This window comes from Amia ocellicauda, chromosome 5, assembly GCF_036373705.1.
Source record: "Amia ocellicauda isolate fAmiCal2 chromosome 5, fAmiCal2.hap1, whole genome shotgun sequence".
NCBI classification, from domain to species: Eukaryota; Metazoa; Chordata; class Actinopteri; order Amiiformes; family Amiidae; genus Amia; species Amia ocellicauda.
In genome coordinates this window covers 48,650,691-48,667,396 of record NC_089854.1, presented here as the reverse complement: position 1 = coordinate 48,667,396, position 16,706 = coordinate 48,650,691, and the positions used below count along the sequence as shown (strand labels likewise).

The following is a 16,706-nucleotide window of genomic DNA, read 5'->3' as shown; positions in this document are numbered from 1 at the left end:
CTGGAGGTAATAAAAACCCTTTGAAGCACGAGAGAGCCGAAATCCTGAAACCGAGCTATGAACCCAGGCCAACCAGCATTTCCAAAAGATATGTCCTCCAATAGGACACTGGGGGCTGAAACCGAAATCCAATCTCACAAACTCAAGAACCAATCGTCTATTGATCTGATAAAAAGTAGCGCACAGCACTTTCTCTCTCTCTCTCTCACCTGAACCAGTAACTCGCTGCCACAGCTCAACCTGTAGCTCTGTCACCAGAAACGGAACCGGAAACCAACTAAGTCTTTGCTGGCAACAGAAGAGTTGGACTTTACTTGATAAAGAACTTTAGAAACTGTGCATGCCCGCCTGTACCCATCTGATCAGTGGAGTTTTACAGCTGGACAATTGACTAAGTCAACTGCAATATGAAAGTGTTCAGTCATTTAAATAGCTATTGAGTCTTAAGGAACTTGACCCTTGGAAACAAACAGGGCCCTGCTTTCCTCAAAGACTTTGTCTTCAAGTAACTATGGTGGAACAACCTGCTTGCAAAGAAGATCCTGTGCACAACCTTGGAGCCTTCAAACCAGTGGAAAATCTGTTTGGAAAAGACTCTACTTTCGCAAAACCCCAACTTCCAGGTGCATCGACTGAGTGGAAGTTATTGGACAAAGCCGAACCGGACTGCCTTTTTTCCAAACCACATGGACCTCATGTCGTGTGTTTTTATTTGAGCCCGAAGGCAGAGAGGCCTCTGCGACGAAGTTCAGATAAGTTAACAGTTTAGAGTTTATTATTCATGACATTTGAGAAATCAATTAGAAATGTTATTCTGTGAGTTATAGACTTTAGAATGTGTAATATAATTTAGTATTTTCTTAAATATAAATGGGTGCTGCATTAAACTGTTTTGTTTGACAATTTTAGAAATAAAATCTGTCAACGCCGAGAAATATCTTCTCATTCCTGTTTAACTGTTTAGTCTGAAATTGACACAAGTTAAATAGACACTAGATTATATGTCGCCCTGCCTATCCTTAATCATTGAACAGTAATCAATTAGGGAGAATTGTGGTAACAAGAAATTATAGGATCTTTCTCGGCACCCAAACGTAAATGAGACCGTTATATATATATATATATATATATATATATATATATATAAATGAAGTTATTTGACATAAATACTCACCTGCATTAGTTATTTAATGTCCGACTAAGTGATTTGTCTTTGATTTGTTGATCTTGAGTGAATTTTAATTAGTTTTTCCCTTTTTGTATAACTAGTGTAGTGCTACATTTTGTCTTTGTTTTAATACATTTGAGAATTTATATCTTTGGAATTGGTGTCTGCGTCCAATTATTGCAGAAATTGAGTTCTACAAGATTCTAGGATTCTTGATAAGCTATTCTTGATAGCTAATAATTGCTATAGAACTCAGATAGGAACTCATATGTGGTCTATTTGAAAATGTCCAAAATGTTGACCTTTGACCTCTCCTTAAGGTCAAACTGAGATTGGGCTCATAACTGCTTACAGATTGCAGTTACGCTCATACTTGTTATGGAACACATAGATTATACATGGTTTCCTATATCTGAAAATGCCCTATATGATGACCTTTGAACTTATTGTTAGGTCAAATAAAATGCCCTATTATAAATCCTTCCACAGAAGAGCTATGAAGCTGGTTTAAAGCTAAAATTCTTTCAAACATATTTAACATGCTGAACTGCTTATATTAATCAGACTCTCCTCTAAACAGTCTTAAAACAGCAGTAGATGAACGTAGATGAAGTTTCCAGAAACTTTACATTTAGTCTACATCAGTTGCGATGAACCACGGGAAGCGCTCGAAAATGTGGCTACACTTTTTCAGTCAGAAGCCGAAAAAGCTAAGTGTAATATTTGTAATAAGCAAATATGTTGCAAGAGATGTGTCACCACCAACATGACAAAGCATCTGCGGTTGGTTCACAGTATAGATTTACAAGAGTGCACCGTGTTTGATGCCTTGCATTGCCCGAGTACCTCATCTGCTCCATCATTTTTTTACATTTTCTTTAGTTGATTGCAGTCAACAAGTGTTGTGTATGAAAAACACTTAAATTTAACAGTTTTGCACACATACAGCTCTTAAACGAGTCCTCAGTTTTTGTGTAGCCTGCTGATTATTGTTCATGGTATTCAGCTGCAACTAAATGTTGTGTAAAATAAGACGCGGAATATGAAGTCAAACGTTTTGATATCATTTGTTTTTACCACATTGGTAATCGATAAGAATCGGAATCTATTTAAAATTAAAACGACACCCAACCCTGCTGGTATCCCTCTGCCAGTAAAGATAGAATTTAACCCTTTTCCTCACTCAAAACTTTCCTTTTCAACTCTTTTGGTATGGTCAATAGTTATGTTTTAATTCCAATTACTTTGGAGGTACTACTAGCACTGATTTTGCCATCCAGCTTGTCCTATTGCAAGAGGAAAGTGATGATCACAGCAGTGGTTTTTATACCTCTCTTCGTTAAATAAGATTTGGTTCAGGTGATCACCTAATCAGTACATCATTCAGTAGAATTAGGTGTGCCTGTGTTGGACAACAGACACTGGAATGGAATGGCTGCCATACATGTAGAGATGCTGATTTAAGAAAAAATTGCAATGGTGTCTATTTTTTTTTTCCAAAGCTGTATATTTATTGATTGTCTCCATGGTGCACGGAGTCCTTTGCTGGAAGTGGCACTGTTAGAATGAAGACAAATTTTTTTAAAGCAACCAGACCATTTCAACTGGGGGTCCTGGCTGGGGACAGTTGTAATACTAGGGTGGCCATCAACTTCTCAGCGTTGCTGGAGTATGGGCGTGTATTGTGCGGTTTTTTTTTTTAAGGCGGGGTGGGGTTGACGGTTTTCTTTGCTATTTTAGCGGGGGTTGCTGGCGGGGTTTTCTACGCGGTGCTGGGGGTGTTGACAGTGTAATGTCCGCAGTGCTAGTTAGGGGGGGCAAGCTTGCTATCACGGGGGCAGTGCCCCCCACCGCCCCCCTCAGTACCGCCACTGAGCCATATCATACATATTACTACCGTGTATTCTGGCATTCTTGTTCTGCTGTGTAGTACAATTTTAGAAGAGAGAAACCGGTTCAACCACAGCAGAGAGAAGGTGATTAATGTAATTAACAGCACTTGAATGTGTTGTGTCAACAAACCCACACAGCCTTACCGTCTATGCAGCAAGTCTGTTGAAACGTTTGAAACGGCACATCGCACAGAAGTGAAAATATCAAAGAACAACGCCTCGAAATAAATGTGTCAACTTAAAAAAAGCCTATCCGATCGTTTCCCATTTTTAACATTTAATTAAATTTGGCTGTTCTCTGTTTTGTCTGTATGCAGTGCCAGGCGTTTAACTTTGTTGTTTGCAGACAGGCAGGTTGGTCCTGTATAGGCGCTTATCACAGCCTGCAGTGACTAACTCCTAACAATACGTGTCACCCACTGCAACACGCAGCTTGCGGGGAAAACCGGATCGGAATCCTAAATAATTCACACCGTATCCTCTCTCTCTCTGAACAAGATGCCGGCCGTCCACAGATTAATCCTAGAAGAGGCTTTGCAGGACAGTCCACAGGTAACTCCGCGGAGTTTTTATTTTCGGGATTGTATTCCTCTCGGATAACACACGTACACAAATCAGAAGCCGTCAAAACAAAAAATAAAACGGATGGTGGAAAAAGTTAGTGACCCGTCTGCAATAAGCTGTGACCATTATGCTGCCAGCTGTCTTGTGTTAGATGTTTTGGTTTCGTATTTTTTCCTAATCGCGTATTAATACTATTTGTTTTAACTCGATTAAGATTTTAATTATGTGCCTTGGATTTGCATAGGGTTTGGAAAACTGTTTTTGCTCCTTGTGTAACCGTGACGTAAGCTTGCAGTACTGAGCGCAGATAGAGCAACAGATCTGGAGTCGGCGGCCGTGGTTGCTTTATTCTATTGTTTCATGTCATGCCTGCTATTTTTGTATTATGTATACGTTTCATATGCATTGCATCGTAGACCATTTGAGTGATACAATATTAAGAACGTGAAAATAAAGCATCATGTATTTCGGTGCAATTCCATTATGAGGGATAAAATGGTTCTGGGAGCAAGGCCTGCCCGAGGAAGTGGGGGGGGGATCAGTGTTGATAATATTGAGGGAAGCTGGGGAAAAGGAGCTACGCCATGGCGGAGCAGCGTCCCAGGATGCCAGTCACGGGGAGAGGGGCTTGTTTACCGGTTATACTGGCCAAACCCCGAGAGATGCGACGATAGCGCTTGTCATTTCTATCCAACCGATTCTTCTTTATATCGCAGAAGGTGTAAAAGTGGCAGACGCACGCCTATACACAGACACCTATGATAGTTATTTCCGTGCACCTTATATTTCTCTCTCTCTCTCTCTCTCTCTCTCTCTCTCTCTCTCTCTCTCTCTCTCACACACACACACAATTAAAATAATATAGATAGATAGATAACTTCTCCACCCTCCGGTATCTAAGTAACGAAAATACCAATTTGGGAACGTATAAATTAATTGTTTCTGGCATCGTTTACACTAAACTTAAACAGTGTAACAAAAAAGTAAACATTTAACAGAGTAAACTTGGATCTCATTCCTTATAGAGAGTTTCAGAACTTCATGTATTTCTTAATAAGTGGAAGGAAAAAAAAAATCAAATGTCAATGTATTATGATTACTATTAAGTATTATGATTCGTCATTCGTATTGGCAATACCTTATGTGGTGAATAGAGGTTTCCTTCTCTTTTCAATAAGCAACTATAGTAGCATCCCTTATTACTTTCATTTTTAATATTTGTCATTACATTTGGCTTCTAGTACAATACAAACCTTTCATAAAACTAATGGAGTTGAAGAAACATTTAAAACAGCAACATAATTTATCTATCAATTTGGAAAGAACCAGAATAAAAATGTTAGTACAATTAATCCATATCAGGTTATCCCAACCTGATAATTTGATTTTATATCAGTGTTTCTAATTAACAATGTAGTTGTTCAAAGTTGGGGAATTGGGACAATGTATTAAGACCACAGTCATTGATATATTTGTAAATTTAAGATTATGAACATACTATTGTAGTAAACTGAATATGTGGGCATAACTCCCTATGTACAGCTCTGGAAAAAATTAGCCACTGCATATTTCTTAAATCAGCATCTCTACATGTATGGCAGCCATTCCATTCCATTCCTTTCATATGTTTATTTGGAATTTGGGAGAAATGTTGTACATAGTTTATAGAATAAAACAAAAATGTTAATTTTACCCAAACACATACCTATAAATAGTAAAACCAGAGAAACTGATAATTTTGCAGTGGTCTCTTAATTATTTTTTTCCAGAGCTGTAGTTTTAAATGATTTTAGCTCTGCCAGGTTAATAAATTGTTACTACAGGCTTATCAAAGTTTTTTTTTTTTTTTTTTTTTTTCCAACCACACTTCCAAAGACAACTGTCACTTATTGTACTGTACCCTTACCCCGGCTGAGACATGCTTAGTCAGGAATCTCAAAATGTACACACACAATGAAACACACAGATTTACAGAAACAATACAAACCCCTTCCCAGAGGTTCATAAGAAACTAGTGAGCAGACGCGCACTATTAGGCACTCTGTCACTGATGACCTGGGACACTCCCACACACACTGACTCACACTGACACATACACACACACACACACACACACATATATGCATGCTGTTACAGAAAAACACTGACACTCTATTCAGACTGACATAGAAATACACCAACGCGCACAGATTGAGCCTAAACCAAGACATTTTCTGAAATATTACTTATGTATGTCTGGAACAAATAATCAAACAGACACAAGCTGCACTATGCTGAACTTGGCAAGTTATTGTGATTCCTCAGGTGTGTTCTTCTCACTGTCTTTGAGATATACTGTATGTTAGCTCATCTTTGTAGTTCCACAGATAATTAATTACGCTCTTAAGTTCTACTGCCTTCCAGGCTTTTTGTGATGTGCAGTGTTATGCCAATTAAGATAGAATGCAATTTTTCCTGGCTTCCAGCTTGTGCACTGTGGAGAGTCTGTGCATCATACAGAATTACTCTATACCATAAGGTTTGTCTGTGGAATTTCCACATGCAAATCCTTGGCTGGTTGCTGTGCTTAAGCTCTCAGTGTGGATATGCAAGCCTCTTGCGAAATAGGAAAACTGAAGCCCCGTTTCCACTGGCGGACGGTGTTTTGTGGACGGTTAAATATCTGGTGCTAGACGTGTCCGTAAGCGTCCGTCCCGCCCACTGAGGAAATGAATCGCTTTCAGGAGCGGAGGTGTGTGCTTGACTTGTAGACAGACAGGGAAGAGATCCTGTGCCCTGTGTGATCACGAAGAAATTGCAGTTTTGTTAGCAGTGTAGCGTAAGGTACACTTATAAATTTCAATTAAAGAAGTGAATTTATAGTATCACCTTATCACGAATCCTGGAATCTTGTAGAACTCAATTTCTGTAATAATTGAACGCAGACACCAATTCCAAAGATATAAATTGTCAAATTTATTCAAAACAAAGACTAAATGTAGCACTACACTAATTATACAAAAAACTAATTAAAATTCAACTCTAGATCAACAAATCAAAGACAAATCACTTCCGTGACCAAATCAAAGACCATGGGATCGCATATGATAACACAAATCGTTAAACAAAAAAGGTTATAAACACATTGACTACAATACCGATTAGTAAGACGAAGGGGAGTCTCTCGTTAGTATTATTAGTCAGACATTAAATAACTACGCAGGTTAGTATTTATGTCAGGTAACTTCTCGTTATATATATATCAGTCTCATTTACGTTTAGGGGCCGAGAAAGATCCTATCATTACTTGTTACCACAATTTCCCTTAACTGATTATTATTCAATGATTAAGGATAGGCAGGGCCACCAATAATCTAATGTCTATTAACTTGTGTCAATTTCAGACTAAACAGTTAAACAGGAATGAGAAGATATTTCTCGGCGTTGACAGATTTTATTTCTAAAATTATCAACAAAACAGTTTAATGCAACACACATTTATATTTAAGAAAACTAAATGATATTACACATTCTAGAGTTATGAATCACAGATTAACATTTCTAATTGATTTCTCAAATGTCATGAATCATGAACTCCAAACTGTTAAACTTATCTGAACTTCGTCGCAGAGAGGCCTCTCTGGCTTCGGGCTCAGATAACAGCACACGGCACGAGGAACAAAGGCAGTCCGGTTCGGCTTTGTCCAAGAACTTCCACTCAGTCGATACACCTGGAAGTTGGGGTTTCGCGAAAGTAGAGTCGTTTCCAAACAGATTTTCCACTGGTTTGAAGGCTCCAAGGTTGTGCACAAAATCTTCTTGGCAAGCAGGGTCTCTCACCGTACTTATTTGAAGACAAAGTCTTTGAGGAAAGCAGGGCCCTGTTCGTTCCAAGGGTCAAGTTTCTTAAGACTCAAATAGCTATTTAAATGACAGACACTTTCGTATACAGTCGACTTAGTCAATTGTCCAGCTGTAAAACTCCACTGATCAGGTGGGCACAGGCGGGCAGCGCAGTCTGTAAAGTTCTTTATTTAATAAAGTCCTTTAAAAGAATTCTTCGTACGGCTCAATCTCCTTCTCCCAGTTTAACTCTTCTGTTGCCGGCAAAGACTTAGTTGGTTTCTGGTTCCGGTTCTGGCAACAGAGCTACAGGTTGAGCTGTGGCAGCGAGTTACTGGTTCAGGTGAGAGAGAGAGAGAGACTGACTGTCCGCTGTTCCTTATAGTCTGTCAGATCAATAGGTGATTGGTTCCTGAGTTCTTGAGATTGGATTTCGGTTTCAGCCCCCAGTGTCCTATTGGAGGGGGGCTTGATTTATGACTGATGTCAATCCATGCCATCTTTTGGAAATGCCGGTTGGCTTGGGTTCGTAGCTCTATGTCGGGATTTCGGCTCTCATCCACTTCAAAGAGTTTTTATCACCTACAGGCCCCTTTCTCCAGACATTTCACAGCAGGACTCTAAACCATTCGGCCCATTCTCGGTGCCATCCTCCCCAAAACTGTCACTTTGATGCAAACCAGTTCCAAGCTGATGAGCTAAGGAAATCTGATAACTTTGGGGGGGAGAGGTTTTCTTTAGATCAGTGCTTCAGCTCCGAGCCCAGATGCTCTTATCCAAATACACCCAACATAACGCTACAGCAGCATGGAGTGAAATCCACGTATAGAGACAATTACTGCTTACAGTTAATATCCGAGTGGATTTCACAGGATACAGGTGCAGTTCCCCGGCTAGTTACAAATAAACTGAAGGATAATAATCGGATCATAGCAGCTGATTTTATTAATAGTTTATGAATAAATGGACGGTGTTTCAGGCTGTCGTTTTGAGAATGGTGTGCAGGACAATCCGTAGAGACAATCAGTATGAAGGCGAACACGATTCAGTTAACGTGTGTCCATTTACAAGTTAAATTGAATGAATAAATAAATACAGCAGATCTGGGTTTCCCTCTAAAACATTAAGGACTGGTTTAATAAATGCGTCCATAAGTACATTGTATATTGTATGTGGATGATTGATCGTGAAACGTGTATTTTGTTTTAAATGTAAAGACAATTTAAGGACCCCGACCAATTCAGGTTTTTTTGGTCTGATACCGATTCTGATAATTGGGGAGCAACATTATTATATATCTGCCAATTATTTACTTATTTTGTTAGCATGCAAAACAGACATTTTCTAGCATGGATTCCTCAAATTTTGCTCTCAAAGAGACAAAGATATGCACTGAAGGTAGGATTTTTACATTTGAACAATAAACAGAACTTTATTAACATTAATTATCATAAATAACCACAATCAAACATTGCAAAAATAAATTGTAATATAAAGGACATTTTGCATGTTTTATAAATTAGAACACAGAACACATTATATGAACAATTTCACACATCAATAGAAAAAATCTCCTCAGTCCTCAATACTGCCAATTCAGCAGAGGCAGGTTATAGTGCAGAAAGCACTGCTTCTTTGCATTTTCTCCTGAAAGAGAGCACCGTCAGTCCTCATAAATGTTCCCATTTTCCCATTTTACTTGGGAAGGTGGGGAGCAGAGGTATCTCCTTCCCAGCAGAGTCCCTTAAAGCAGCCACTGTTTTGGCTCCACCACTCAAGAGGGTTGCCTTTCTCCCTGTCAGTCACAGGTTCTGTAAGGTAACACTCTAGCCCTTCATTTATGCCCTCTGATACCTCTGGATAAGTCCATGAAGTTAGCATGCTGTTGTAGAGAGTATCTAGAAGACTGTTCACCCTCCTCAGTGTTGTTATTACTTGATTTCTTAGCAGATGGTGTTGGTGTTCTGTCTGGTGGTGTTGTAGCTTAATTTACAGTCTTGTTTGACGGGGTGCTTTTGTAGCTTGGGTCGAGTATGCATGCCAGCACAACCTCTTTTGAGTCCTTCATCTTGTAAAACCTTTTCTCCAGGCTCTCCAGTATGGTCTACCTTAAGCTCTGGATTCCTCTACTGGTGGATTCCTATGACTCCAGAAGACGCTTCAGCACTAACGCATAGGGTATGAGGCATGAGACAGAGGAGTCCGCTTTGCTCATTTCCAGCGTTACCTCCTCGATTGGGGTCAGGGTGTCCACCAGGTTTGAGGTTAAATCCCACTCTTCTGCACTTAGACATGTAAAATGTACATGGTCACTGGAGTACATAGTGAGTGCTCTCTTCTGTTCGGCCATCTCCACCAGTCTCATCCCTTTAACTATGTTGGCACCACTGTCTCGTAGCACCAGCAACACACGTTCCTTTTCAATATACCATTTTTCAAGCATGCTCATGAACATCTGCCTGATGTACTCTCCTGTGTGGGACCCAGACATGGCCTTTACATTCAGGATGATTTGAAGTCTCTTCTGTTGTGGTTTTTTGTAAGTCCCAGGATACACCGATGAAGAAGTAACAAGTTTATTACAGAAAACATAAACAGGTTAACCCGGAGCTCTCCTCTCACATGAAGTGAAGAAAATAACTAAGGGTGTGAGTTTGGAGAAGCCTTTTTGTATCTTCAGAGACAATGGGTTACAGTCTTCTCTGTCAGAAATGATTCCATCTCATTAAGTTTACCACATACATAATAATTAACACAGACCTAAGTTTGTTACTGTTGTTGAAGTGTTTGAGTTGATTGGTGCTGCTCAGCATTCGTAGGCAACAGATGTTTATCAAAGACATTGTTGTGAGTCCTTAACCAAATACCTGTGCCCTAAAACACACAATCTCTATACTGTTTGACTGTTTCAGCTGGTTGAATATCCAGAAGACAGTGGCTGAATGAAATCATGAAAAGACAATGCTTGACTGAAGTAACCTCTCGGACAGAGTAAATACAAACTAATGATTGCTTCATAGATAAACTGAAACAATGTATACTATTACAACATTAAACAATTAATAATATATACAGAATATAAAGTAAATGTACATTTTCCCACTATACTTCCAATTCTGGTTAATAAAATTAACAGTCAAGCTCACCAGGGCTTCAGTTGAGCCTGACCAACAATCGGATGTGAATGCAATGCTGCTTCCTGCATTTTCAAAAGAGACAAGTTGCTTTTACCTTTGCAACAACTTAGTTGTAAAGGTGGCCCATCATCTCTGTGCGGATAAACATTTCACTCAAAGTGTATCTGGGCTCTGCTTTTGACATGAGCCTTTTAAATCCAGTACCCTCTACCATGGTGCATTGTTGGATGTCTGTAGTGATCATCTCCATAATTAACTTGTCTATCTCTTTTGTTCTTGGGTTAGTTGAGGACCATTTTGCTGTCCTGTCAAATACTTGAAAAAGAGTTGGCTGCATTGACTTGAATAGGTGTCTGTGCCCCTTTCTATTCTTTTTGAGTCTTATCATATTCTTTGTTTCACGCTCAGGTGTGCCCACAAATTACTCGTATTTTTTAGGCTAGCTTTGTTTGATACCTGGCTGACTTTCAATGTGCAAACCATTGCACCAAAAGGGTCTTTGGTAAACGAGTCCCACACCTTGCTTTTGCTGCTAGCCTTAGCCATTTATATAAATAGAAATGAGACAGGGAGATTAATAAAATATTTTTTAGAGCTATATTGAAGTCAACAGTCATGATTTAGTTAGTAAATTGTAAATTACACACTGATAGATAAATAGACAGCATTAAGTAATCTATATTTGCATAAGAAGCACCACAGTTTTGTCTTTTTTTAAATGGATAATCTGCTTGATCCTACACTATACTTATGGGAAATAAATTACCTTGCACACAGCACCAAAAACAGACAAACAAAAAAATATTCTAACTCTTTCAGGCAGTGAGAATTCTGTTTTAAGTATGGATGCGCATGACAAATATTTTGACTCGATAATTCCACGGCTGTTGTTCATGAATATTCGAATAGTCACCCCCCTCCATCCCATTCAAAATGCGACATGCATTAATTGCAAAAAGTTTGCAATTGCAAAAAGTTCTGAACTTTATTTTAAAATACTTATCTAACACAACTTTGTTAAACTTGAGTCTATGTAAAAATCCCTTCCTATTAGAAAACATAGAAATGCCATAATCACAGAAATAAGCAGACCTGTCAACTCTTGTGTATCTCGTATTATTATTGTTTCCTCGAGTGAGTATGTCAATTTGTCCCTGACAATTCGTCCCCGTCAATTCGCCCTGGCGACAATACATCCCTGCGATTAATTCGTCCCCATGACAGCTGGCAGTGATAGCTGCAGGCTACTTTAAAATAGGTTTCATTTTAAAGTCACACATCATTGCAGTGGTTAGGGAACAGCACTGTGAACCTAGTGATCTCGGTTTGATTCCCAGTTAGTGCTTGTTTTCTTATGTGTACATTTATTATTATTTTTTAAATATAATTTCCTGGAGTTAAACTATCAGAGTAGAACGAACAATTAGAAGGCGATTTAATAAGGATTTTAAATTCTCCTAATTAGAATTGCGCTTCAATAACACGGTTCAGGGAACATGAACTAATAACAAATCAGACCGCAAGGCAAATTCACTCATTAATATCAAGTTAGAGTGGATCATTATTCGAATTCAGCAAAACTTAATGTAAGAAATCAGTAATAATAATAATAATAATAATAAGGCATCCACATATGCACTGAATTTAACACTTAATGAAAAAATAACTAATAAATGACATTTGTCAGAAAGACTGGCGGGAGAGGACCAGTGACTGGATGAGCAGCTGAGTCGAGTAGTTGGTGAAGAAGGGTCTGATTTGGCGTATATTGCTCAGGAAGAATCTGCTGGTGCATGTCAGCGTGGTGATGTGCTCAGTGTAGGAGAGCGCAGGATTGAGGGTGACTACTAGGTTCTTAGCGGAAGAAGGAGGAGAGAGTCAAAGTTTCCAAGGGGATTGAGATGGAGACATCAGCAGAAGGTGAGGAAGGGGGGTGGAAATAAGAGATCCGATTTGGAGAGGTTGAGCTTGAGGTGGTGCGAGTGCATCCAGACGGAGGAAGGAAGGAAGAGATGTGAGAGGGGATGAGAGGGTCAGAAGAGGGAAAAGACTGGAAGATCTGGGCATCCTCTGCATTGAAGTGGTAGGAGAAGCCATGGGATGTGATGAGGGGGCCCAGGGAGCGAGTGTAGAAAGATAACAGGTGGGGGCCAAGGATGGAGCCTTGGGGTACGCCTGTAAGGAGAGGTTGGGGGGTGGATGAGGAACCTCACCATGTCACTTGATAGGTCCGGTCGTTGAGGTAGGAGGAGAACTGGGTGAGAGCAGTTCCTGAGATTCCATGGTCAGCGAGGGAGGAGACGAGGATGGAGTGATTGACAAATGCTGCGGAGAGATCAAGTAGGATGAGGACTGAGGAGAGGGAGGCTGCCCGAACACAGCTGAGGGAGTCATTGACTGCCAGGAGGGCAGTCTCAGTGGAGTGAGCTGTGCGGAAGCTGGATTGCAGAGGATCCAGGAATGAGTGATGGGAAAGAAATGCAGAGAGCTGACAGTGGACCACACGCTCAAGGGTCTTTGAGAGGAAGGGGAGTAAGGAGACATGGTGGTAGTTCTGAGGAGAGGTGGCGTCGAGGGTAGGTTTCTTGAGCAGTGGAATGACAGCAGCTTGTTTAAATGCAGAGGGGAAACAACCAGAGAGGATGGAGGAGATGAAGGGGAGTAGATCAGGAGCAGTCACTTGGAGGAGGTGAGTGGGGAGAGGGACCAGGGCACATGTTGTAGGTTTGTGACCTAGGAGGAGAGAGGAAATTCAGAGTCCGAGAGAGGTGAGAATGAAGACTTGGTTGGTAGGAGACTTGGGTGTGATGGGAGAGGAGGGGGGACTGTTGAAGACCTTGCGGATGTCTGTGATCTTGGAGGAGAAGATGGAGGCAAAATCATCTGCAGGGAGAGGGGGCAAAGAGGAAGGAGAAGGTGGAGTAGAGTTTGCGGGGGTTGTTGACTGAGGATTCAAAGAGTGCATCACATAGTTATTAATGGACACCAAACAAGCATGATGGGTTGAATGGCCTCCTCTCGTTTGTAAACTTTGTTCTTGTGAGTGATTGGAAGTATGACTTCTTGGCTGAGGTGAGTGAGGAGGAGACTGTGCACAGTAGAGAGCGGTAGAGTTTGAGGGCAGCTGGGAGTTTGGACCTCTTCCACTTCTGTTCAGCGGCGCGTAGACTGGATCGGGTTGAGCAGAGAACAGCACAGATCCAAGGCTGGGGGACGGACAGATTGAGACATGAGAGGACCGAGAATTCAAGGGATGAGGTGAGGGAGGAGAACAAAGAGGCAGTAGCGCAGTTGATGGATAGATGGGAAAAACAGTCAATGGAAGGTAAGAGAGTGAGAGCAGTAGAGGCAAGGGTGGAGGGGGAGATGGAGCGGAGATTATGGCGGAAGGTGACGGAGAGGGTGGGGTGGGGAGGGAGGGGAGGGGAGGGAAGTCCATGGGTGTCATGGAGAGTGTTGAAGGGGAGCAGCCTCTAGAGAAGATGAGGTGTAGCTGCCCTGTGAGTAGGGGGAGACGGGGAGAGAGAAGTTGAAGGTGTGAAGGAGAGGAAGAAATCCGGCAGAGTGGGAGGGGTTGGAGAGGTGGATGTTGAAGTCTCCCAGGAGGATAGTAGGTGAGGACAGCAAGGGGAGGGAGGAGAGAAGGAAGTCTAGTTCATCCAGGAAGGAGGTGAGTGGACCGGGAGGACAGTAGAGAACTAGAAGGGGGAGGCAAGTTCCACTGTGTGGAATTCAAAGCTGTTAGTTGTGATAGAGGAGAGAAAGGGTGGGACAGAGAAGAGGAGAGAAGGGGAGAGCAGGAGCCCCGTTACTCCTCCCCACCCAGTAAGACTGGGGAAGTGGGACAGGACAAACAGACGATAGGGCAGCAGGGGTGGTTGAGTTCTCAGGGCAGATCCATCTCTCGCCGAGAGCGAGGAAATCCAGAGAGTGGTGGGAGGTGAAGGCGGAGATGAAGTTGGCCTTGTTGGAAGCTGAGTGGCAGTTCCACAGGCCTCCAGAGAGTGGAATAGAGGGGAGGGAGGAGGAGGGGAGACGCAGAGAGATGATCTTAGAGGGATTAGGGAGGCAATGACGTGCAGGTGCACGGCGAGAGAAAGGAGAGAGTAGGACAGGGATTGGAGAGATCGTCATGGTTGCTTGCTATTGCTGTGCGGTGTCTCCTCGTAGTCTTCTCCTCGGTGGAGTCCCACAGCCAGAGTCCCTAACCTTTTGTAAGCGTGGCCCTTCAGAAGGGGGCACTGAGGCTGCTGGCGTTGACTGCTGGGGCAGAGGTCCAGGGGGCTGTTAAATATTTTACCTGTAGCTAATTAGGACAGTACACACCTGCATTGTGTTGAATGACATAAGGCTGTCGTGATGACACAATCCCTCCCAGGCAGGACTGCTAATAGTACACTTAATGGCCGCTTTCGCTTTGAATCTGAATACAGATGAAGACCATGCCAGACACACAGTTACACTGAACAATAGCTCGCAACAATACTAAATAATAACAGCCTACAATGTAACCCTTCTGATTTACAGAAACTGCGTGTCAATCTAAGGACAGTGCGTTAAATCAGTTGCTACTTTACTAACAAACAGTCGCTGTTGTTACTACAATACAGGTGCAAAATATAGCTAACTCTTTGCTAAACAAGTAACCATGTAAACAATCAATGTATCTCCTAGCTAAACTAGGAGATATGCAAATAAAAATGATACTTAACTGGGCTGATCTAGGTGACTCCTCTGCTGGCTTGCCTGAGTGTTTATTATATAATTTATTATTAGGCTTCCATGCATGAAGTGCTGGAAGGTTATTATTTTTGTTAGGATTTTTAGGGGGCCAAGCAACAAAGTTGCTGGAACCCTATTGTAATTTTTAGGATTATTAGGCTTCCATGCACAAAGTGCTGGAAGCCTATTGTAATTGTTAGGATAATTGTTATTTATAATTATTAGGGGGGCCAAGCCATGAACTTACTGGAACCCTATTATAATTGTTAGGATTTATTATTTATTATTATTATTATTATTATTATTATAATTATTATTATTAGGGGGCCAAGCAACGAAGTTGATGGAACCCTATTGTAATTAAGATTATTCTTATTGGGCTTCCATGCATGAAGTGCTGGAAGCGTATTTTTTTTTTTTTTTTTTTCTTCCACCAGAAATTTCAAATGCCCCTAAAACGCTCATACATTCATGAAAACTCACAAAACGTAAGTGTTGTAGAAACCACTAATACCTGCAAATGCTGTGAAAACTGCACGTGCCAGTCACATGGTACTGCTGCCATAATGCGTATTGTGAAAAAGTTTGAAATCCTACGATCTCCAAAACCAACTGACACATGCACATGCCACTTCATACTCATGCATACCTTATGCCACACTATTACGCTTGTTCATCAGAAGTCACTCGGACGCACACTTTGTCTGCCATGTTGCGTTTCTGATTCAAGCTCTCTTGCCTTCTGCTCCAAACTGCAATTCCCACTGTGCCACTAAATGGTATGCATGACACTGGTACAGAGTCCTACCAAGGTTGTTAAAAGCGAATTGCCCCAGTGAAAAACATGGGTGCTGTAGGCCATTGAAAAAAAAAAGTGCCACTTCAGACAAGTTACACATTTCCAGCACACTGGAATGCACTACACACGTGAAACTCTGCACCTATGTCTATGCCTGTGTGTTGAACATAAAACCAGAGAATTAAGTTTGTGCGGTACACAGTTAACCCGCAATGTTGGATTTAACGTGTCCGCGTGCGAACTGCTACTGCTTCGGAACTCTAAAGTCCAGTGCCCTGAAACTTTGCATATCTTGCATAGATACTGCTATCTATCAGATGTGCAAGAGGCAAGTGACTGTGTGCAAAAACATGGGAGCCACAAGCAAATGATTGTGCACGTATGCAAAATACATGTATTTATAAAAGCATGAAATTTGACCCCAGAAATGGCATAAGCCAAATTAAAAAACTCACCGAACTTGGTACAATAATAAATGGCAATGTTATGCTGGATTGTGGTGAATTTCGTCACCAATGGTGACACAACATGGTGGCAAATTGCTTGACAAGATGTAACTTGGCAGCAAATATCTTCAGAACTATAAAGCCTAATGTACTTTT

At 41.2% G+C, this 16,706-nt stretch overlaps 1 protein-coding gene across 2 annotated transcripts in view; it reads left to right on the top strand.

Moving 5' to 3' along the window:
- The first annotated feature begins 3,083 nt into the window (after positions 1-3,083).
- appl2 (adaptor protein, phosphotyrosine interaction, PH domain and leucine zipper containing 2) overlaps positions 3,084-16,706 on the top strand; it is a 51,830-nt gene continuing 38,207 nt past the window's right edge. The window contains exon 1 of one of the 2 annotated variants that reach the window (XM_066705562.1): positions 3,084-3,144. Coding sequence is in view for 1 of the 2 variants with exons in the window: in XM_066705561.1 (XP_066561658.1) it covers positions 3,559-3,612 (54 nt within the window). In the remaining variant the exon portion in view is untranslated. Of the gene's footprint in view, positions 3,145-3,246; positions 3,613-16,706 lie in introns of those variants that run through there. The other variant, XM_066705561.1, reaches the window with a different exon arrangement.